The sequence below is a fragment of the Phoenix dactylifera genome, chromosome 4 (assembly GCF_051530095.1).
Source record: "Phoenix dactylifera cultivar Ajwa chromosome 4, Ajwa_hap1_PhDact_Kaust_v1.1, whole genome shotgun sequence".
Classification (NCBI taxonomy): Eukaryota; Viridiplantae; Streptophyta; class Magnoliopsida; order Arecales; family Arecaceae; genus Phoenix; species Phoenix dactylifera.
The window spans coordinates 23,830,644-23,855,121 of record NC_143193.1 but is presented as its reverse complement, the minus strand read 5'-3'; the positions used below and the strand labels follow the sequence as shown (position 1 = coordinate 23,855,121).

Genomic DNA, 24,478 nt, shown 5'->3' with positions numbered 1-24,478 from the left:
TGAGTTAAATGGAAGAATTAAATAATTATAATTAAATTATAATTAAGTCTTTTATTGCTGATTAATTGAGTCAAATTATGTTGGATCTGACCCAAAGAAATTTGACTCAAATCCTAGTCAAGAGTTGGCTAGATCGAGTCCCTAAAAACCCTGCCTAATTCAGCCTTTTTCCTATTATTGGAGCCTTCCTCTTGATGCCTTATTTTGAGGGGTCAAAATAGGCAAAAGGGGGCAGCCAATAGGGCAAGGAGTGGCGTGGCACCCTCTCCTTCTTTGCTTTCAGCCGGCACCCCTTAATTCTTTCCAAGAATCAAGGGGCCATCCAATTAAAAAAAGGGAGGCACCAAGGAATCCTAGTGGGACTAGGACCCTTGGCGCCTAGGGTTTTGAACCCTATAAAAAAGGAGCCCCACGCCCCAAGTTTTTCAAGAATTCTTCTCCCAGGCGTGGGGCAGCAATGAGGAATTTTTTGGGATTTTTAAATCAGCAAGGAGAGAATCAAAACAAAGAAAGCATTTCTTCTTCCTTTTAAGACTGCACAAGGTGGGATCCTTGTGATTTCTTCCTCCTTCTTCTTCGACATCCAAGAGAGATTTTTGCAAGGAGCTAGTACCCCGGTGAAGCCCCATCTTTGATCTTCAGCAATCTCGTGTGGATACTTGTAGAGGCCGCACGTGCGGCTACAAGGAACCAAACCACGATCATCGGTTGCGGTGTTCTTCTACCCGCACAAAGGTGAAGATGAGATCTTCATTTGAATTTTTAGATTTCTGATTTGCTGGTAGTTTAACAATTCATAATTACTTATTAGATCTTAGTTTAGTCCCCATCTGAATTCAAAAAGGTTCTGAATCGTTCTAAATCAGAAAATTTTTGAATTCACCCGATCCTGTTCTGGCGTATGCGATGCACCAGGCCCGGCATGCGGATTCCGCCGCGATCGTCGCGCCGCTGTGGGGAACACCAACAGACAGTCTCAAAAAATTCATCTAGGTGTTTATATGGGTCTTCGTTGGTGAGCCCATAAAAAGATGGGAGCATTTGGATCATACTAGACTTTATTTCATATTGTACAGCTACTACCTCAGGTAATCGAATGCAAGATGGAAAAGTGTAAATGGTGGGAGTAAAGTACTCCCTCAAGAGTTTTGGTTGTTCTTTAGCCATTTCAAGAGGTGGGGATGATTCTAATGTTTTGGTTCCAGCTCGAATATTCCTAAGGGTCCGTTCTATTTCAGGGTCAAAGGATAATAGGTCGCGTACTCTAGAACGACTCTCTTGCATAAACTAATACTTGATCAATCAAGCATGCAGTAAAAGAAAAATACATCAAATCCTTGTATTTGCCCTAAAATCACTAGACAGCTCCTAATTGGTTTGAAGAGGGCACCTAAGCCTCCAATCCGGTCTAATGAACTGAGTTGACCAGGTAAGCTCCCAAGTAAGTGGGGGGGTCACGATGTGTTTGCAAAAGTTCCACTTAAAAACTACTTGCCTCGAACAGATGATCTGTCTCCCTTATAGCGACAAAGCTTGCCTAGACATCAACTGAGCCGCAAAGCAAAATTGGTGCAACCTTCGGTAATCTTCGTCCTATTGAGCTCGAATGTCCCTAGGGGCCAACGTCTGATTGATTTTAATTAAGCTGACACTATGTGAGATTGAGTTCACCTAAGTTGAGCAAGAGTCCGGTGATGAAATTCGGCTCTTATCTTGTTGGGGTGATTGCCCTTACTAAGTTTGGATTAATTGGTGTATGTGTATCAAACATGCATTCACACTTTTGCTAAAATTAAAATCAAACAATCACCACAAAATTTCAAGCTAGTTGGAAATCAATTTAAACAAGAAAGGTTTAGAGGTTACCAAAGGAAATTTCCCCAGTAATTTTTTTTTTAAGCAAACCTCTACAGCATTCCTTTTCCAGCAGTCCCTTTTTTGATCGTCCTAGATTTTCTCTTCGATTCCTGCTTAAATAATTCCAAAAGAAAAATCAAAAAATAGTAAGAGAGAAAAAGGAGATAAGAAAAGTAACAAAAATAGAAAATATTTTTATTTTATTTTAGATATATATTATTATTTTTTTGAAAGTTTTTTTTTAAATGAAAAGAAAAACAACTATGCTAGCAATCTCCGGCAATGGCGCTAAAAATTGATCGGTTCTTTCAATTTCAAAAGTAAACCATGCAATAGCACGTATCCTGTAGGATAGTGATTACGGATGTCGATCCACAGGGATTGGAGACAAGTTATTTTTCTTAATTAAATAATTAGTTCAAAGGGCTTAAGCTAGAGTAAAAAAAAGAATTTTAAGTTATCGATTAATAAGAACTAAAAAGTAGGATGAATGCAACAGTAAAAATATTTTATGGAAAGAGATGTTTAGGGTTAGAATCCACCGATGGATTCGTAAGTGTGATGCTTTCAATGACTTAGATGCGTGTATGATCTGATTGCTTTTAACTACAAGTTAGGGCAATCATACAAAAAGTTGAAATCTAACCCACAGTATGAGTCATCTAAGCCTGATACAAACCATCTTCTCTAAGGATAGGCATGGTCTGTCCTATTTAGCATGATTCATCTGATGATTAATTTCTCAAAGATAAATCTGGTAGTTGCATAACAATCTCCTCCAAACCATAGGTATTGGATTCGATTTCGATAAACTAGATTAATTCATGCAAAGGCTTTCTACAAGATAAACATCTTACACAAATTAAACAAGACATTTCAAGATCATAATTTTATTAAATATGCAACTGTCTTACAATGCTAAAAATCAAAGAAATGCAACATAAATACTCATCCACGACTTCATCAAACCCCTAAACCAGGGTTCAGCCACTCATGATGCTCGGCGACTTTAGTCGGTTTGCTGAGATGCTCCACGCCATCCGCCTCAAGTCCTTCCCCCCTTTCGCTAATTGATCTGCTCCCAGCCTCCCTCTATTCTTTTTTTTATTCTTTCTTTCTCTTCAAAACAGAGCACTCCCTGTTTTTCATTTTCTTTCTTTCTTCCCTTTCAAAACAGAGCATCCCCCTCTCTTCCCTTCAGCCGATGGCCACCCTCCTCCTTATATAGACTCCACCTTGAAGCCAACGATGGATCGCGTGGAGAGGATCGTCCGGGGTGCTCATTTGGGAAGGGAGAATGGATCACAGGCTGTTGATTCTCGGGCGTGATGCTGGAGGGCAGATCATGAACGAAGAGGATGAAGGGGGTCAATCCGTGGGAGAATGGCCGGATCTCAGGAGAAAGGCGTGATCTGTGGAGCGCCGGACTGATTGCAGATGGCCGGATCAATGGAGCTGGCCGCTGGGATTCTGGGAGGTTGACGTGCGGACGGAAGAAGATGAGATGGGAGGCTGAGATGCGTTGTGGAACGGGTGTTGTGGGATCGACGGAAGGAGAAACGGATGCTGGGATTTCCTTCTTTGTGTGCCGGATTGGAAGCGGGAATCCTTGGACGCATTACTCGTGGAAGCTTGATCCATGGAAGCTGAATACGGACGGGAGAAGAGGAGCTGGCCGCGGGATCGATGGAATGGAGCTGGGAGGAGTCGATCACGACTTGATGGGCATTGGGAGATTGCTGGGTCGGAGGCGTGCTGCTGGATGCGCTGGATCGTTGATCACGGACGACTGGGAAGAGGGGCTGGCCGCGGGATCGATGGGAGGACACCGTGGAAGATGGACGGTCGTGATGCACTGCGGGAGGAAGAAGAAGAACAGTGAAATGAGTTTATTTTTCGTAACACTGTTCATATGAACAGTGTTTTCACGGAACACTGTTCATATGAACAGTGATTTCAGCATGAATAGTAATTTCAGGAAAAGTTTCTTTTCTTTGTGATGAAGTGAGAGTGGGAATCTCTATTCCGGAAGTTGTCTGAAGTTGGGTGCATGCATGGCAGCTGGGCATTGGGCTAAAATCCACTGTTATTGAACTGAGACGTGTCAGCTGGTACGCTCGGAAGGCGGGAACATGTGAATTATTTACTTCTTACCATATACTAAATTTATTTCAAAGATTGTTCAATTTTATGGTAAAATAAGTAGTTATCCGTTTAAGAACATTGATAAGTGCTGAAAAAAGAATATTCAATTATAGATTAATCAGCACTTATCAGGATGCGGATGGCTGGGAACGAACTGGGACCCATCCGTGGAAGATGGAGGCTCTGATCCGTGATGAAGAGGAGATGGATGCCGAGTCTGCTGATCCGTGAAGCCCGGGAGGATGACGTTGAATCCTGGCTGGTCGTGGGATAAGGATGAACTCGGACAGATTCGTGAGCTGGGAGGAAGGCTGCGGACGACTGGATTACGATCGTGGGAGAGAGGAATCCGGAAGAAGATTGTGAGGATCTCGATTTGGGAAGCGGCTGAGAGGAAATCTGGGAAGAAGGTGACATGGTTACAACGCGGAGGGAGATTGAAGAGGTTAATCGTGGGATGGAGCATGGGACTGGCTTTGGGATAAGGACGGTTACAAACGAAATGAACGTGAGATCGATCCAGAAGAAGAGGAAGTTTGTTCTTGGAGTTGATCATGGAAAAGATGGGATCTGGGACTTGGTTCCAAAGCAGAGGAAGATGTGAGAGGATAACCTTGGGAACTAGCGGAAGGGATGAAGCTTGGATCTGTTCGTGGACGTAATTCGGAGGAGATTGGCTTGTCGTCAATCCGGAATGCCGGGATGCATGCGGTTGAGCAGCTGGATGATGGATGCGATCGCGGACGGAAAAAGGATGCGGAGAAATAGGGGATGTTGATGTTCTAATCTAGATTCGGTTCTAGATGAATGTTGGAGAACATGGGAGCTGGGAAGGACGTGGAGGTTTGGATTCGGCTGGAAGGAGTGGGTTGTCGATTGGCTTGGATGCTGGGATGAATCCATAGATAAGGCGAGTCTAGATTCGGCTGATGGCTTGGTTTTGTTCGTGGGACACGGGAGCTGGGAAGGATGTGGAGGAGTTAGAAGAGAGACGCGTGGAAGAGATGTAAAGCAGGGGAGTTAATTCATGGATGATGGGATGACTTGAATGGCTGATTTCCACTGGGATGAAGACTAATCCATAGACATGATACGGGCTCAAACAGTGCAACGTGGGAGATTTTGGGAAAGAAGGTTGGAACATGAACAAGAGGTTGAACTCGATTGGATGTGGACTTGTAAAATAGTGCAGTGTGGGTTTAGGCATCATCCAATTGGGTTTGACTTGACCTGTATATATTAGGCTCGACAATATATAATCAAATCAAACTTAAATTATCTCTAATAATTTATTAAAATACAATCATGTAGGGAAACACATCTTTTATGGTTAAATTTACAAAATATGTGAATTAAAATAGTGATAAGTGCTATGAGAAAGAGGTTAATCTATGTATTATTTAGCACTTATCAATACCATAACGTTGACGATATCCCTTGGCAACCAGACGGATTTTATAGGTCTACCTTTCCGTCTGCACTCCATTTTCTTTTGAATATCCACTTACACCCTATGGGTTTAATCCCTTTGGGTGGGTCAACTAATGTCCATACATCATTGACCTTCATGGATTCCATTTCGGATTGTATGGCTCCAAGCCATTTATCAGAGTCATACCTCTGCATTGAAGCCATATATATGATCGGATCCTCATTGTTTTCATCAAGTTCGATAGGATTTCCGTCTCGGACCAAAAAACCGTAGTATCTATCCGGCTGATGTGGTACTCTACCCGATCACCTTAATGGTGCATCTAATATGGGTTCTGGATCTGATCTAATCAAATCCGACTCAATTGGTTCAGTAGATGGTGTCGGATCTTCTACAAATTGAACTTCTCTAAGCTCAACATTAGAGCTATTTGTTCCTTCACCAAGTAATTACTTCTCTAAGAAAATTGCTCTATTGCTTACGAACAACTTTTGTTCTTCAGCAAAGTAGAAGTAATATCCTTTAGTTTATTTAGGGTAACCAACAAAGAAATATTTATCAGACTTATGTTCAAGTTTGTCTGTCTTCAAACATTTGACGTATGCCGGACACCGCCAAATTCTAAGGTGAGAGAGTACCGATTTCCGTCCCATCCACATCTCATGTGGTGTTTTATTCACAGATTTACTTGAAACCTTATTAAGTATATAACAGGCTGACTCAAATGCATATCCCCAAAAGAATATGGACAAATCAACAAACCCCATCATGGATCGAACCATGCCTAATAGAGTTCGATTTCTCCTTTTCGACACACCATTATATTGCGGTGTACCAGGAAGAGTCCATTAGGAAAGAATCCCATTCTCTCCTAGATATGTCAAAAACTCACTGGAGAGGTATTCACCTCCTCGATCTGATCGAAGAGTTTTAATACTCTTTCCAGTTTATTTTTTTACTTCATTACGATATAATTTGAACATTTCAAATGATTCAGATTTATGTCTCATTAAATAGACATAACCATATCTAGAAAAATCGTCTAAACGTAATGAAATATGAATATCCACCTCTAGCATTTGTACTCATTGGCCCACATACATCAGAATGTACAAGGGTCAATAAATCACTGGCTCATTCACCTTATCCAGTAAAAGGTGATTTGGTCATTTTACCAAGAAGGCATGATTCACAGGTTGTCAATGATTTACAATCATTAACATCGAGGAATTCCTCTTTACTTAACCTGTTCATCCTGTTCTTGTTAATATGACCTAATCTATGATACCAAAGGTAGACATCCGTGATATTATCTATTCTAGGGCGCTTACATAACTTGTTGTTGCCCAACAAGACAACCCAAGAGGGGGGTGAATTGGATTTTAATTAAATATTGATCAATTAAAAATATAATGAGTAATTAACTAAATCTATTGCAAGCAAATTAGTTAGTTCACTAGATGCAGTGAGTGAAGAGAGAGAAAGAGATAACAACCAATACAAACACAGAAAAGTTTATAGTGGTTCGGAGCCAACTCTTGCTCCTACGTCCACTCCTCAAGCCGCACTTGGGAGTTCACTATAATCTCTAGGATTACAGCCTATTGTTTTACAAGCTCACAACCCAACTTGTTGTTTTCACGAGATCACAACGAACTCGGTCAGTTTTCATAGGCTCACTGACTAGAACCATCCGATTGTTTTGGCGGGTTCATAATCAAACCCAGTTGGTTTTTCCCGGTTCACCAACCACAACCTTGCACCGTTGGTTTTATCTTTGGCTCACCAACAAACCTTACAATCCTTGATTCAATCCCCTGATTGAATCAAGTAAGAAAAACAAAGGTTGGGAGTTCACAAAGAAAGCTTCTAAAAAAGCAAGTGTGAGAATAATATAAGCAAAGTAGAGTTAGAAGCCCACAAACAGATTTCAGATAAGAAAGTGGGGGCTTCTCATTTTCTGAGTCTCCTCTTGAATGTGCCGAATGATGGAGGACAGTAGTAGAGCCTTGAATGCGAAGGAAGCACTTTCAGATTTGAGTTGAATGCACTTCTTCCTTCTTTTTCTTGGATTTACTCAACGGAAGCTCTTGGTGATTGAAATGCTTTAATGCTTAGATGGAATAGCTCTCCTATTGTCTACTATTGTTCACTCTGGCTATTTAAGTGGTTCCATTCAAAAATTAGCCGTTAGAGAGTGATTTGGAGCCGTTCTGTCCAGTCTGCACATCCTGACAATATATCCGTTGGGATCGGAGTTGACTCGTGCGATCTGGAGTCGACTCGGCTGTTGCTGGAGTTGACTCATGCTTTACTGGAGACGACTCGCCCGTTGTTCAGGATTTGAATTAAAGTGCTTATCCCGTCCAGAAACCGACTCGGATCAAACCTCGAGTCGACTCGCCAACATCTGGAGATGACTCGGGCACTTAGGAGTCGGCTCGTTCTCAGGATTCCAGAATCCCATCTTTCTGTTTTTCTTCCTCGAGTCGACTCGGGTATTCTTGGATTCAACTCGGCTCTCTTGAGAGGCGATTCGAGATCTTCGGGAGACGACTCGCTTTCAGAGTTCGAAAAATCGATTCTCTGTCTATTGAACTGATCTGCCTCGGAGTCGACTCACGCTTTGTTGGAGTCGACTCGGCTGACTTGGGGGTCGACTCTAGAACTCTTGGAGTCGACTTGTTCACAGGGTTTCCAATATTGGTTCTCTGTCTTTCAGACTGCTTTCCTCTGGGAGTCGACTCGAACATAACTAGGAGTCGACTCGCCAAACGTCGGAGTCGACTCGTAACCTTCTGGAGTCGACTCGGTAACAGGGTCTAAAATTCATCGTTCTGTCTTTCTGTCTATTACCCTTTGGAGTCAACTCGGATCCGTCGGGAGTCGACTCGGCAAGCATCGGAGTCGACTCGAAACATTTTGGAGTCGACTCGCTGATAGTGTCTGAAACTCTTCTTTCTGTCTTTCTGTCTGTTCTCAGTCGGAGTCGACTCGTAGAGTATCGGAGTCGACTCGAGCTTGTGCCAGAACCTTTAAACCATCCGAAGTCAACTTGTAATCTTCCGGAGTCGACTTGGGATGCAGACTTTGGTTCAAATTGAGTCCAATATTTATCCAAATTACTTTGAACCAAGGCTTAAGGCACTTAACTAGAAATTCACACATATTTGTTTGAAACACTAGATTGAATTTATTAATACAACATAAAATATACTCATATGCTTTGAGCTCATCAAAATCATATAGGGATTTACTCAATCACTCCACAATCTCCCCCTTTTTGATGATGACAAAACATTGAGTATTTGTAAAGTGAATTGCTCAATCAAGAAGTGAATTGTAATAAAGTTTCGAAATGAATTCAAATGTCTAGTCATTTAGTGTATCCAAAATTGAAAGGTATGAGTCAGTATACTTTGAAATTAAAGCTCCCCCTTTCATTTGGAATTATATAAGCCTTCAAATCATGCAATCAATTGTTTGGCTTATATATTTTTAATGAATTTGCTTTCTTAAAATTTTAGATTCTCCCCCTCAGTATGTGCATTCAATTTTGTTTGAATTTTCATTTAATGTTTTAAACTTGAAATTCTTAATTATAGAAGAAAAAATCTGATGATTTGTTCTTGAATATGATTCAACTAATCTCCGAATATTCCCTTGAATAGATTCTGGAGATTACTCCTTGAGGAGCTCCAACAGAGAGATAATGAGTCTCGAGGTATCGAATCCACAAAGACAAATCATATTTTGCTTAAAAATTTTTTTTTGTTTAGAGATTCCTTTTACATTCAATGTATCATATTTTCTCCCCCTTTTTGCCATCATAGCAAAAAGGTGAAGTATCAAAGAATCAATGTAGAAGCACATAACACACAAAGTCATAACACAAAAGACACAATGCTCAATTTTTCAGAAAATGACTTCAGTTCATTGATTACAAAATTTGAGTACATGATGGAAAGTTCAAAAGGACTTTAAATGATTACATAAAAGTACAAATCTAAGGATGTCTAGTAGAAGAGGATGATGCGCCCATGCTCCGCCGATGAGCCTGCATAACCAAGCTTATTTCTTCAGACACATTCCCTAGTTGTGCAATAATCTCTGAGGTCGTTGTAGCGTGTGTCTGGGTCAGTTGGGTCACACTTTCATTGATTGTGTCAAGCTTGTCTATCAATACATTTGCAAGTCTTTCTGCACCTTGACTTTTCCTTAGCAGCTCTGATCTAATATTGTCTCGCATTTGCCTCGTGTCTTCCTTAATAGCTGTAAGGCTCAAGTACTGACCCTGAACTAGACCCCTTAGACTTGACAGCTCCTCTTTTACTTCAGCTACCATCATGGAGACTGCTACTGTGGAGGGGGTGAGGTCAGTGGAGGGTGCACTGGAGGTACCCCTGAGTTTCCTCACTATATCATCCCTCCACTCTCGAAACTGTTCAGGACTAATCCTGACCTCTAGTGGCTACTGAGGTGGTGGGACTGTGGAAGGTCCAGCAGAGGTCGAGGGCTCGGCAGTGAATGAGGGACCAGCTGTGGATGGAAAGGTGGAAGGTTCTGTGAAGTGGTCCTGATCATGGTCAGAGGTAGGTGAGTGATGAGTAGTGGGCTCAGATGGTGTGGATGTGGATGACTTCCTAACCCAAGTCCCCTCCACCTTGTGGAAACCCATCCGGTGGAGAGCCCCTCACCCATATGATCGGTATACCTGAGTGAGCGAGAGGGTTCTCCCTCAGGGATAGGGACTTCTAACTCCCTAAAGATGAGTATAAAAAGCATACCGTAGGGGAGACTCAACCTAGGCTTGTCTAGGGGTTCACAGATGTAGCTATAGATAAGTTTTGGAAAGTTTAGGGAAATGTCATGTAGAATGTAGAACATCAATGCTAGGTCTTTTTCTGAGATGAAATCAAACCTACCGGTCTTAGAGAATCGAGTCCTAGAGATGATACTCAGGAGGAGTCGCATTTCAGCTGAAAGCTGATTTGCAAACACCTCCTCTATGGGGGATTGAGGTGGTCTCCGTAAGATGGCCGTAAGGGCCTCAGTCCTATCAGTGGGATGTGTGGGAGCAATTCCCTCTCGGAAGAGGTGGAGGACTCGAGCAATGAGATCCTCCGAAACAGAAATAGAGACATTTGCTATAGTCCCTTGGATACAACCTCCACCCCGTGTGACGGTCCCATAGAATTTCCTAACTAACCCTGGGTATGTAGGGAGGTCAAGGGAGCAAAAATGATCTAGGCCTTGGGCTCCAAGGTGATGCCCTAAAGTAAATCCTTCCCGGGAGAGGAAGTCGAAGTTGACCTTCCTCCCGGTGGAGACAACCCTCCCGGCGCATAGACGCGAGGGAATCGATATAGGCAGAGAAGGAATCGGAGGTGGTGGCCTCACGGGTTCGTTCCGCACCTTGGACCACCTCTCGGCGCCGCTCGCAGTGAGAGGTCTCTTCCGCCTCGGGACGACGGCTTTCCTAGGCATTTTTGACCTAAACACGAATGAAAGGACGAAAAAAGGGAAGAAACACGGGGAAAATGATGAGAAATGGGGTCGGAGATGAGGTAGGAGACAACTCTAGGGTTTTTGAATAGTGGTGGCCGAAAAGAAAGTTTGGAAAAAATTATTTTGATTAAGGTTAAAAGATGGATTTCCGACCTCGAGTTGACTCCAGTAAGGCACGAGTCGACTCGACCTTGAGTCGACTCCTGAATATGCGCGAGTCGACTCGCCTATGAGTCGACTCTTACATTCATTCGAGTCGACTCTTACTCTAGCACATAACCAAAATCTCAGTTATTACCGTGCCAAAAGAGGGATATGGTAATCTTTAAATCTCAAGGAATGATTTGATGATCATAGATGTGGAATGCTATATCAATCGTAAATTAATGATCAAAATAAATGAATGAAGGGATATAATCAAATGAATGGGTCAATCACTCCTAACCCTCTTCTAAGAGTAGAAAATCGATCTTCACTTAATGGTTTTGTGAAGATGTCAGCAAGTTGATCATCAGTACAAACAAATTCAAGCATCACATCACCATTTAATACATGATCTCTTATGAAGTGATGTCTTATCTCAATATGTTTAGTTCTTGAGTGCTGAATTGGATTTTTAGTTAGATTTATGGCACTTGTATTATCACAATTTATGGAAATCTTATCTTATTTAATGCCATAATCTTCAAGTTGTTGCTTGATCCACAAAATTTGAGCACAACAACTTCCGGCAGCAACATATTCGGCTTCCGCCGTAGATAACGCAACCGAGTTTTGTTTCTTACTAAATCATGAAATTAAGTTTTCTCCTAAGAATTGACATGACCCGCTGGTGCCTTTTCTATCAAGTTTACAACCAGCGAAATCAGAATCAGTGTACCCTACTAAGTTTATGCTTGATTCTTTAGAGTACCATAAGCCTATATTTTTTGTTCCTATTAGATACTTAAAAATTCTTTTAACTGCAATTAGGTATGATTTCTTAGGATTAGATTGATATCTAGCACACATGCAAATACTAAACATGATATCAGGTCTACTTGCTGTAAGATATAATAGTGATCCAATCATACCTCTATACAGCTTTTGATCTACTGACTTGCCTGATTCATCTTTGTCTAGTTTGCATGATGAGCTCATTGGTGTGCTGATTGACTTGTTTCCATCCATATCAAACTTTTTGAGCATCTCCTTGATATACTTAGCTTGATTGATGAAGATCCCTTCCTTAGATTATTTGATTTGAAGTCCGAAAAAGTAGTTCATTTCTTCCATCATGCTCATCTCAAATTCACTCTGCATTAATTCAGCAAACTCTTCGCAAAGATGATTGTTAGTGGCACCGAAAATTATATCATCTACATAAATCTGCACTACTAACATATCTTTATTTTTCTTCTTCAAAAATAGGGTTGTGTCTACATTCCCTCTAGAAAATTTATGGTCTAATAGAAATTTACTAAGTCTTTCATACCATGCTCTAGTGGCTTGTTTTAGACTATAAAGTGCTTTATTTAATTTGTAAACATGGTTGGGGTATTGATAATTTTCAAAACCAGAAAGTTGTTCTACATAAACCTCCTCATTAATATACCCATTCAAGAAAGCACTTTTTACATCCATTTGAAATAATTTAAAATCTTTATAACATGCAAATGCTAGTAACAATCTAATTGCCTCAAGTTTAGCCACAGGAGCAAAAGTCTTATCAAAGTCTATACTTTCTTCTTGATTATAGCCCTTTGCTACTAGTCTAGCCTTGTTCCTAACCACAACTCCATTTTCATCAAGTTTATTTTTGTGTATCCATTTAGTTTCAATTATTGAGTATTCAGAGGGTCTTTCAACTAAGTTTCATACGTTGTTTCCGTTGGGTTTTCCAGTGCCCTAGGGCGCAGCGGAAGATACGGGATTATAAAATTTTCTTATAAAACCCATTATATGAAATCCTAATAAGCCAAGATCGCCTTAATAGTATAACCAAATAATGTAGAAAATATAATCTTGGTATAGAAGAATACCTATCACACTATATCCAATATGACTGAAGATGTCCTAAGGTGCCCAAATGTTCACCCTCCGATGTTGATCCACACAGGAATGGGTTCAAGACTCTAGCTCCACCAAAACTTGATTCTAATTGTTCAATCCTTCCAAAGGATTTAATTGGCTGATTTTCTTTCACTTCCTTCTTCCTTTCTACCTCTAAAACATTCACTAGCCTTTTTGTCCTAAAGAAGACCCTCTTGTCTTGGGTTAGGACAAAAGAGAGAGGCTTGTAAGAAAGAAGGGATAAGGGAGAGAGAAGGAGAGGCTTTTTCTTGGATGATCTTTAGCACCCCAAAGCACCTCCTTATTTATAAGAGATGGAGGGATGCATCATAAAGGGATGCATCCCATCCACACACCTCATCATGATGAGGCATGTGCCAAGAGAGGCATCCCATCATGATGGGGTGCTAAGGAGAAGGGTGTATCAACTTCTTTCTCATGTCTCCCTCTTAAATCCTGATGATCCAAGGGCCCAAATGTAGTGAACCAAAGCCAATGGTCCAGATCTAGGCACCATCTAATGGTCCAGATCAAGGCATCATCATCCAGGGTGCCATCCGATGGTCCAGAAGCAAGATGCCATCACCGATGGTCCAGATTCAGGCGCTGAGCAACGGTCCAGATCTTTCATCCAGAGAGCCATCCAGTGGTCCAGATTCAGGCGCTGAGCAACGGTCCAGATCTTTCATCCAGAGAGCCATCCAGTGGTCCAGATTCAGGCACTAACTAGTGGACCAGATCTTTCATCCAGAGAGCCATCCAGTGGTCCAGATGAAGGCGCCAACCAGTGGACCAGATCCTTTATCCAGGAAGCGATCCAATGGTCCAGAAGTGAAGGCCCTATCAAACCCAATCCAATTGGGTTTAACCAACTTAAAGAAAACATTAAACCTAATCAAATCAGGTCTAATTAAAGCCAAATGGGTTCCAACTCTTGGCTAACCCATATTAGGTCATGATCTAATCATATTAGATCAACCTAACCTAAGAATCAGATTTGAATTTAATTTGAATCAGGAGCTAGGGTTTGCAACACGTGCTAGCATGTTCATCTTGCAAACATGATCTAATCCAATTAGACCCTTGATCAATTCCCTTGTGTGTGACCCATTGGGTTCCTTATCTTAGCCAGCAGTAGGTGCAGGTGCAAGTTGACCTAACCTGATTAGAATACCTCGAATCTAATTTAGGTTCAATTTAGTGCTAAACCTGACTTAGCAATCAGAACCTTTCTGATGCTTTGATCTAATCAAACTCTTTGATCCGATCAACTCACAAGACATGATTGACGTCTAGCAATGTATCATGTCTACCCGGAAGATGAGGAATTTATTGGACAAATCCAAACATACCTGTTACGGGGGAACTTAGCCACCATGCCCCACGTGACCGGCACGCGCGCCCGGGAAGACTACGGCTGCCCCTTGATCCAGCAATCCGACCTCGGGTCGGATATATTCGGCTCCGCAGCCCGACCCCGAGTCGGCTGCCCCTTGATCCAGCAATCCGACCTCGGGTCGGATATCTTCGGCTCCGCAGCCCGACCCCGAGTCGGCTGCCCCTTGATCCAGCAATCCGACCCCGAGTCGGCAATCTCTGACAACAACAGACTGTTCCCCTGAGGCACGCCGCGGCCCCCTGCTCCACTACTCCCTGCAACGGCCGTATCCGACGCTGTTTCACGATCCCCTGTAACAGCCGTACAAAGCGGAACTCCACTACGCCCTGCCATAGCCGTACCCAGCGCTGCCCCACGACGCCCTGTAACGGCCATGTCAGTGGCAACCCCATCGCGCCACACGATGACCAATCCCCAAAAGAACCCCCCAGCCTGGTATATATGCGGCTGGGGGGGAAGGGGGAGGGTAAGCAAGATTTTCCAGAGTATCATCTTACCTGCTACCTCTCCTTCTCCTTCGATCTTCCCTAACTTGATCGTCGGAGGGCCCCCACTACCCCGGTGGTGGTGCGAGGCTTGCTTGCAGGTTTCCCGGCGGAAGATGGAGCGCAACCGAAGCAATTCCAAGGGAACCCCGTTCACACCGCTGTGCCAATCGTTCTCGGTTTGAACCCCCAGCAACAGTTGGCGCTAGAGGAAGGGCCCGGATCTCAGAGCGATCGTAATGGCACGGCGAGGTGGTCGTGGAGCTTCCAATGCTTCCGGTCGCGAGGCCTCTCACGCCTCTGGCCGGAAGGCCGCTGCATCTCCAACACACTCTCAGCAACACTCCACCTCCCCACCGCCCGTTCAGACGGTCGAAGCCGCCCAGTTCGACCAACTAACCCAGCAGGTTCGCACCCTCGCGGAGGCGGTGCAGAATCTGCAGGGTGCGATTTTCCGGGCGCCGCAGCGGGCTCAGGAGCCGCCGCGGCCTGAACATTCGCCTGTCCTCCTCAACCCGCGCTCCTTCCTCTCCCATGGAGATGAGCGCCGGCGCGAGGAGGATTCTCGAGCACGCTCCATTCTGCCGGGACCTTCCCACTGGAGCCGTGCGGGGTCCGAGAGGCGGGCCCGGGCGCGTTCCCAGACCCCCCAATCCTCGAGGAACCCGCGCTCCAGTCGGTCCCCCTCTCGCCGCTCCTTGTCTCCCACCCACCGGTCGCGCTCCCTGGACCGGCGGGTGGACGATCTCCACCGACAACTCCAGGTCCTGAAGGGCCATTCCAAAGATCCCTTCGCCGACTTAGAGATCTCCTCCCAGCCGGCGCTTGCCTCGAGGATCCTGCGGACCCCGAATCCGCCGGGGTTCAAAATGCCGGCGATCGAGCCCTATGACGGGGCGGCGGACCCGCAGGATCACGTCGAGAGTTTCAGGACCCTTATGCTCCTCCACGGAGCATCAGATCCCCTTCTCTGCAAGGCTTTCCCGGCAACCCTCCGTGGCCCGGCGAGGGCATGGTTCGCCGGGCTGGAGGCTGACTCAATCCGGTCCTTCGACCAGTTCACTCGCCTCTTCGTCACTCATTTCGCCGTCAGTAGCCGGCGGCGACTGGTCTTCGACTCCCTCTTTGATGTCCGGCAAAATGAGGGAGAAAGCCTGCGGGATTATCTTACCCGCTTCAACAGGGCTACGCTGGAGGTCCGGAGCCTGAGTCAGGAGGTAGCTCTTTCAGCCCTGAAGCGTGGCTTCCGGAAGGGCAGACTCACCTTCTCCCTGGACAAACGCCTGCCGCAGAGCTTCCCAGAGCTGTTGTCCCGGGCGAACCAGTATGCGGACGCCGAGGAGGCGGCCGCCCACCGGAGCAAGGAGGCCGCCGAGATCCCTCCAAAGCTTGGGAAGAAAAGGCGGAAAGAGGCACGCCAGAGGAGGAGCCCGACGCCCCAGCGTCGGCGCAGAAGCCCGTCGCCGGCGAAGAACCACGGCGCCCCACGCCCTCGTTCTCCGCCCCGACGTTTCAACCGGTACACCCCTCTCCTGACTCCCCGGGCCAAGATCCTTATGGAGATCAAGGGGCGGGAGGACCTCCCGGCCCCGAGACAGATGCGGAAGATCCCTGGGAAGAGGCCCTCTCGGGCGTACTGTGAGTACCACCGAGACCACGGCCACGACACGGAAGACTGCTTCCAGCTTCGGGACGAGATCGAGGTTCTCATCCGCCGGGGGCGTCTCAGTCGATATGTGAGCGACCGACGTCCCCCCGCAGACCCGCGTCCGGCCGACCCGGCTCCTCCGGGGCCTCGGGAGCAGAATCGACCCGTTGCGGGCGTGATCCACACTATCACTGGGGGCTGCCCCCGACCCGTGAGGAACGCAGGGGGCTCGACGGAGGCGTCGGGGGCGGCCGTCGCAAAGAGGCAGAGGGTCGGCAACGTAATCACTTTTTGTGATGAGGATGTAAAGGGGGTTCAGACCCCCCACGATGACGCCATGGTAATCTCCCTCACCATGGCAAACTATGATGTAAGGCGTGTTCTTGTGGATAGTGGAAGCTCAGCTGATATCTTGTTTTACGAGGCCTTCCAAAAGCTGGGCTTGTCCAGACAATTGTTGCACAAAATGTCCACCCCCCTCGTAGGATTCACCGGTGACGCTGTCCCGGTGGAAGGTGTCGTTGAGCTGCCTGTGACTGCGGGCGTCGCACCCGCAGAAGCCACGGTGCGACTCGGGTTCTTGGTCGTCCGTGTTCCCTCGGCTTACAACGCTATCCTCGGACGACCCGGGCTAAACGCCCTTCGTGCGGTGGTCTCCACGTACCACTTGCTCATGCGGTTCCCCACGACGGTCGGGATCGGGGAGGTCCGAGGTGACCAACCGACCGCACGGCAATGTTTCTTAGCGACCCTCAAAGGGAAGAAGCCCGCAGAAGCCCTAAGCGTCGAGTCCCTTGATGCCAGAGATGAGGTGGCCTTGCGGCAGGGGGAGCCGGCCGAGGGTGTGGTCGAAGTTCCCCTCGAGGAAGGCCGCCGGGGCCGGGCGGTCCGGGTCGGCGCCAATCTCGACCCGGGAGCTCGGGCCCGGTTGGTGGAATTCCTCCGAGCCAATGCCGATGTATTTGCCTGGTCGGCGGCCGATGTACCTGGGATCGACCCGGAGGTCATCTCTCACGCCCTCAACGTCGACCCGACCCACCGGCCAGTGAAGCAGAAGAAGAGACACTGTGCCCCGGATCGGATCCGGGTGATCGACCAGGAGGTAGACAAACTCTTGGAGGCAGGATTCATAAGGGAGGTGAGTTACCCCGAGTGGCTGGCAAATGTCGTACTTGTCCGGAAGGCGAGCGGAAAGTGGAGGATGTGCGTCGACTATACCGACCTGAACAAGGCGTGCCCCAAGGATAGCTTTCCGCTTCCGCGGATAGACCAACTGGTCGACGCGACTTCCGGACATCAGCTGCTGTCTTTCATGGACGCCTTCTCCGGTTACAACCAGATAATGATGGCCCCACAGGACGAGGAGAAAACTGCCTTTATAACAGACCGGGGGCTGTACTGCTACAAGGTAATGCCCTTCGGTCTGAAGAATGCTGGCGCCACTTACCAGCGCCTCGTCAACAAAATCTTCAAAGAGCAAATCGGCCGGAATATGGAGGTGTACGTGGACGATATGCTGGTGAAGAGCCGCCAGGCAGACCAGCACATCGTGGATCTGGAGGAGACTTTCACCATCTTGCGGAAGTTTCGCATGAAGCTGAACCCAGCGAAGTGCGCCTTTGGCGCTTCGGCCGGGAGGTTCCTCGGTTTCATTGTCAACCAGCGGGGTATCGAAGCCAACCCGGACAAAATCAAGGCCATCCAAGGTATGTCCCCTCCGACCAAAGTGAAGGAGGTTCAGGAGCTCGCTGGAAGGGTCGCCGCGCTCGGACGATTTGTGGCAAAATCGGCCGAACGCTGCCAACCATTCTTCAAGGTGTTAAAACGCCCGAAAGACTTCCTCTGGACGGCCGAATGTCAAGCAGCATTCGACCAGCTCAAGGAATACCTGGCGTCTCCTCCCCTGCTGTCCAAGCCGCAAGAAGGGGAGATGCTCTACCTCTATCTGGCGGTCTCCCCAATCGCGGTCAGTGCGGTGCGGGTTTGGAAAGAGGCAAAGCTCCAGAAGCCCGTGTACTACATCAGCCGGGTCCTACGGGATGCCGAGGCGCGGTATACGAAGGCTGAAAAGATCGCCTTCGCGCTGCTGACCGCGACCAGGAGGCTCCGCCCCTATTTCCAGGCCCATTCTGTCACCCTCTTAACTGATCAACCACTACGACAGATCCTCAGCAACCCCGAGAATGCGGGACGGCTGGTGAAGTGGGCAATAGAACTCGGTGAGTTCGACATCCGCTACCAGCCTCGGCCCGCCATCAAGGCCCAGGTGCTCGCGGACTTCCTCGCTGAGTGCACGGTGCAGGTGGCGGAACCTAGACCGCCGGAAATGCCCAGCCTCGACCTCCCGACCTGGATGCTTCACATCGATGGGTCGTCGAACCCCGAGGGTGGAGGTGCCGGGCTGGTCCTTACCAGTCCTGATGGAGTGATAGCCGAGTATGCCTTGAGGTTTGGATTTCCAGTGACCAACAACGAGGCGGAGTACGAGGCCCTAGTCGCGGGACTCAAACTCGCCGGGGAGCTCGGCATCCGGCGTTTGAAGGTCTTCACCGACTCCCAGCTGGTGGTCGGGCAGGTCCGTGGGGAGTTCGAGGCCCGGAGCCCGACCATGCAGAACTACGTCCGGAAGGTACAAGCACTCATTCTCGACTTCGGCAGCGTCGACCTCCAGCAGGTCCCCAGAAGCGAAAATGACAGGGCCGACAGGTGTCCCGCTTGGTGGGCGCAGAGGCGCGCAACCTGTCGAGGGCAATCTACCTGGAGACCCTGGATGCCCCGAGCATCGGCAAGGCTGGGGCGGTGATGGCGATTGATCCGGAGCCATCTTGGATGGACCCGCTCGTCGCCTACCTCGCCGAAGGGATCCTCCCTGAAGACGAAGATCAAGCTCGGCGACTTGTCAGGAAGTCCGCCCACTACGTACTCTATGAAGGGAGGCTGTATCGGACCTCGTTCACCGCCCCCCTCTTAAGGTGCCTCCGCCCCTTGGAGGCGGCCTACGTCCTCGGCGAAGTCCACGAGGGCGTCTGCGGATCGCACTCGGGGGCTAGGTCCTTGGTGCACAAGATCATGAGGCAAGGTTATTATTGGCCTACCTTGTTGGAGGACTCAAAGGATCACGTACGGAAATGCGACGCCTGCCAGCGCCACGCCAACGTCCAGAGAGTCCCTTCTGTCCCCTTGGCACCAATCACCGCACCCTGGCCCTTCTCACAGTGGGGAATGGATATCCTCGGACCGTTCCCCGTCGCTTCCGCCCAGCGGAAATTCTTGATTGTTGCAATCGACTACTTCACCAAGTGGGTGGAGGCGGAGCCGCTGGCCACTATCACGGAGGCGCAAGTCCGAAAGTTCGTAAAGAAAAACATCATTGTCCGATTTGGGGTACCCCGGGTCCTCATCTCGGATAATGGTCGACAGTTCGACAACAAGCATTTCCGTGACTTCTGCGAGGAGTTCGGGATCGAGCATCGGTTCACATCTGTGTCGCATCCCCAAACCAACGGTGAGGCCGAAGTGACAAATCGGACAATCCTCCAAGGAATTAAGGCGCGAATCGGTCGGACGAGGCAAGCTTGGGTCGAAGAACTCGAGAACGTCCTTTGGGCGTATCGGACCACGCATCGGAGCCCTACCGGGGAGACGCCTTTCGGCCTAACCTATGGCACGGAAGCGGTCGTCCCCGTGGAGCTCGGACTCCCCTCGTCTCGGGTGGCCGCGCACCGACCCGAGGCCAATTCGGAGCAGCTCCGAGGGAACCTGGACCTCTTGGAAGAAGCGAGGAAAATGGCGCAGGTCCGGATGGCGATGTATCAGCGGAGGGTGGCCCGGTATTATAACTCCAAGGTCCGACCAAAACTTTTCAGAATCGGAGATCTGGTGCTAAGGCGGGCCAAAGCATCTCAGCCCGCGGAAGGTGGGAAGCTGGCGCCAAATTGGGAAGGCCCGTATAGGGTTCGCTGGGTAAACCGACCTGGCTCTTACCAGTTGGAGGCACTAGATGGTCGAAAAATTCCAAGGAGCTGGAATTCCGCTAACCTGCGGGTATATTACCAGTAGAAAGACAAAGCCAGAAAGACAGCTCAAAAAATATATAGTTCTTTTCATTTCAATAATTCCTGGTTACAATGGCGTGTTCGTGTGATTACAAAGAATTCCCAGAGGGGGATTGGGGAGTAAAGAAACTAAGGAAGAGGTGGGGACTCCGTGGAGCTGAAGATCTGGGATCCCGAACCCTCCGCCCGAAGCAGCTGCAATCCCACTGGCCGTGGGTGCTTCCCCCCGGAGGCGCCATCGACGCCTCACGCAAAAGACGAAGAGCCGGCGCGGACAAAGAAAAAGTTCACACTGCTTCTAGAGGAACGCCACCTCCAAGGGATATTCCGGTCCTCCCCAGGAGAAGGGGAGGAAAGGAATATAAGGGAGAAGAGCGCGAGGAGGCGTGATCTCAGATGAAACGCCTAGAGAAGAGTTCCACCGGGGAGAATCCTCCCGTTGATCCCAGATGAAACGGCTAGTTGGTGGAAGTCGCGAGGGGCGCGCCTCCCGTTCCTCCGGCTGGGATTTCCCAGCCACGCGCCGGAGAGGAGGTCCACGATCCATGGCAACCTGAACAGCTCCGGCTTGGCAGGCTCCACCGCACCTGCGCTTATATTTATAGCCAAACTGTGGCCCCCCGGTCGTTCCGATGCGGGTGGCTCCAATAAATGCGGGCACATCGAATCCGGAGCCGTTCCGGCTCTCGAGGTTTATCCCCCCACGATCTCCTAGGCATCATTCTCCTTAATTGCATTCTTCGTACAGGACACTCCGGACGGCGTGTATCCCGCGGCCCACGTATCTCCGCACGCGCCCAGGCCGCATCCGCCTCGAAGAACGCGCGTATCGCGGCCGCTTAACTGGCACTCCTCGCAAGCAGCAACTGGCCGGTCCGATTTCCCAGGTAACGCCTCAATTAGCATTTAATGGCCTTCTAGTGTTCCCCAGGCGACGCTTCGAGAGGGGGAGAAACACGATCGCAGCTGGCCACGGAGAAACCCCGTCGAGCGGCAAGTGACAGGCGCGTGGCCCAGCGGAAGAATTTCCTGAGGCCTAACCCTCGGATGCCTGGCCTAGCGCCGGAAGAATTTCCTGAGGCCCAACCCTCGGATGCCTGGCCTAGCGCCGGAAGAATTTCCTGAGGCCTAACCCTCGGATGCCTGGCCTAGCGCCGGAAGAATTTCCTGAGGCCTAACCCCCGGATGCCTGGCCTAGCGCCGGAAGAATTTCCTGAGGCCTAACCCTCGGATGCCTGGCCTAGCGCCGGAAGAATTTCCTGAGGCCTAACCCTCGGATGCCTGGCCTAGCGCCGGAAGAACTTCAAGAGTCAGGAGTCGGCGAGACGCTACCAAGAGTTAAGAAGAGGAAGGACGAAAGTGAAATGAGGAAACACTCTGTTTGCATTAACTTTCGTTGCATCAGGGCCGAGACCCATACAACATGGCAAAACGCCAACATACAAAGAAAAGAACAAAGAAAAGTACAGAGAGTCAGTTTGGAGGAACCCCTGAGTCGGGAACGGCGAGCACGTCCACGAAGGGTGGGGAGACGGTTGGAGAATCGGCAGGCAATGGCATCGGAGGGGAGTCGAGGAGGGAGACCCCACTCAGGTCAATTCCGGGGTATTTAGCGGACACCCTTGCCAGGCCTTCATCGAAGCCTAAGGCAAAGGAGTCGGACCCCGCGTCCGACATGTCACGGATGAACTCGGCGGACTGACGATAGGCCTGTACCGCCTGACGCCCGATCTCCGCGCTCTTCTCGGCCAGCGCAGCCTCCGCTCGCTCCGTAATCTGAGCTTTCGCTTCCATGACCTTCGCCACAATCCGGTCGTCCGCCTCGGAGGAGACCCTCAGCAGATCGGCCCGAGCCTCCATGTGCCTCGCCTCGGCAGCGACGCGAGCAGCCTCAGCCTCCTCCAGACGCGAATGAAGCTCCTGGTTGCTCGCACGAGTCCCCTCCAAGGCCGACTCCAATTCGGCCAGCTTGGCTTCAAGAGATCGGGTTCGGTTGCGGGCGTTGTCGGCCGACTGCTGGGCCTTCTCCCACCTCTCCCGGAAGTCGGCAGCCTTCCGGGACTGCTTTTCGGCCCGCTCCTCCGCCTTCCTGATCTCGCTTTCGAGACCCGAGGCAACCTTGAGTTGCTCCTGAGCATCCAACAGTTGCCTCTCGAGGACGGCGAAGTCGAGTGCCCGCTCTTCGGCCACCTGGAGCCTCGTTTCGAGGTCCCTGGTCGTCCTCCCCGCCGCAGCCTGGCCTCCCTCCTCTACAGCTTTCAGTCGGCTCTCGGTCCTCGCCAGAAGCCTCGCCTGTTCCTCGTGGCTCTCCTCCAGGCGGATCATGTACTGGGCGAGCTAAGAGATAGGAAAAATGAGAGCGTCAGACGGGGATCAACAGAGCCTATAAACGACGAAAGCGACCAAAAGAACACTCACCGACATGAGACAGACGCAGCTGGCAGCTCCGACTTCAGGGATGCTCATCTGCCGGACCTGCCTACGGTCCCTCTCCAGCAGCACCGTCTCGACGAGGTTTCGGGCGCCGGCGAAAGTGAAGGCCGACCCCGACTTCGCCCCGGAGCCGGACGGTGGTTCTGCAGCCTTACCCTTACCCATCGCTTGGGAGAGAGTCATGCCAACCGTGCGCGGGGCAGGGGCCGCGCCAGAGATCGACAGGGTCCCGCTCGGCCGGGGCCTCGGCGCGCCCCCCCTTCTCGTATCATCCGAAGCCGACCGAGTCGAAGATCGGGCTGGGGACCGACTGCGTCCGACCCGGCCGCCCCGGGCGCGCTCGGATGACACCTCCGGAAAAACGATAGTCTCATCACCGGAGGGCTGATACGGCGTCAACTGTCGGTCCGAGCCCGCGGCGTCCCCCTGATCGATGGGCCCGGACCCGTCTGTCGGCGTCGGAGTCGCCTGCTGGCGGGGCTTCTTCGCCGGTGGGACCCCGCTCGGAGGAGTCCGTTTCTTCCTCCGGACCGCTTCCAGTAGGGACGCCCTACTAACAGCCATTGCCTTGTCCGACTGCATGACGTCGTCGATTTCTGCAAAAAGGACGAGATGGTTAGAAACTAAGAAATCGATGGAAAGAAGAAAGGAAAGAGGAGAAAAGAGCTAAAAAAGAAGAAGTGGTGGCGGGCTCACGGTCGGCGGGGACCGAGCTCAGACCGACGTTCACCAAGGCATCCTCGGAAATAAGGCTAGCCACCGGGGGCAGCCGGCCCTCGGCAACCAACCCCCTCAAGACGGCGACGCCATCGGACTCCTCCCTCGACAACCTCGATAGGCCGATCGGGGACTTCATCGGCGTCTCCCAGGTTGTCCCGATTCTCCAAGAGGGATCTACGTCGATGAAAAAGAAACGCTCCTTCCAGCCATGAATGGAGGAAGGAGCCTCCTTGACGAGGCCGCACCCTCGCCGCGCCGCAAAGCACCACCACCCTCTGTCCCGGGGGTGGCCGTTCAGGCCATAGCATTCCCAAAAGACGTTCAGGGTGGCGGGAACCTCGTGCATGCGGCAGAGAACCTGGAAGGCCGTCAGGGTATGCCATGAGTTCGGCACCAGTTGCGTCGGCGCCACTCTTAAACCTCGAAGCACCTGCACGACTAAGTCCGAGAGGGGAAGGCGGAACCCAGCCCGAAGGATGTCCTCATTGATGGCGACCTTCCCTGGAGGAGGATGGGACATCCTCTCCTCAGGCCCCGGGAGCGTAACGTTGCAAGTTTCGGGAAGGTGGTACCGGGCCACGAACCTATCTAGGTCTTCGGGGACCAGCTCCGACTGAATGCAGTCTGCTCTTACTTCGTCCATCCCTAACGGCCAGTGAATCTACGGTCAGGACGGGGTCAAGAGGGGAGAAGGGACCGGAACGACTGGGGTACACTAATACGAAAGGAGAAAGTACGGAGGGC

General features: G+C 49.5%; 1 protein-coding gene across 1 annotated transcript; it reads right to left on the bottom strand.

Annotated features, from left to right (window-relative positions):
- Positions 1–9,440: 9,440 nt before the first annotated feature.
- LOC149753738 (uncharacterized) lies at positions 9,441–23,641 on the bottom strand. The gene is made up of 3 exons (XM_089930377.1): positions 23,000–23,641; positions 22,451–22,918; positions 9,441–9,875 (listed from the first exon to the last, which is right to left on the bottom strand). The coding sequence occupies exons 1-3, from the start codon at positions 23,594–23,596 to the stop codon at positions 9,441–9,443; spliced, it is 1,500 nt and encodes a 499-aa protein (XP_089786503.1). The 5' UTR covers positions 23,597–23,641.
- Positions 23,642–24,478: the final 837 nt, after the last annotated feature.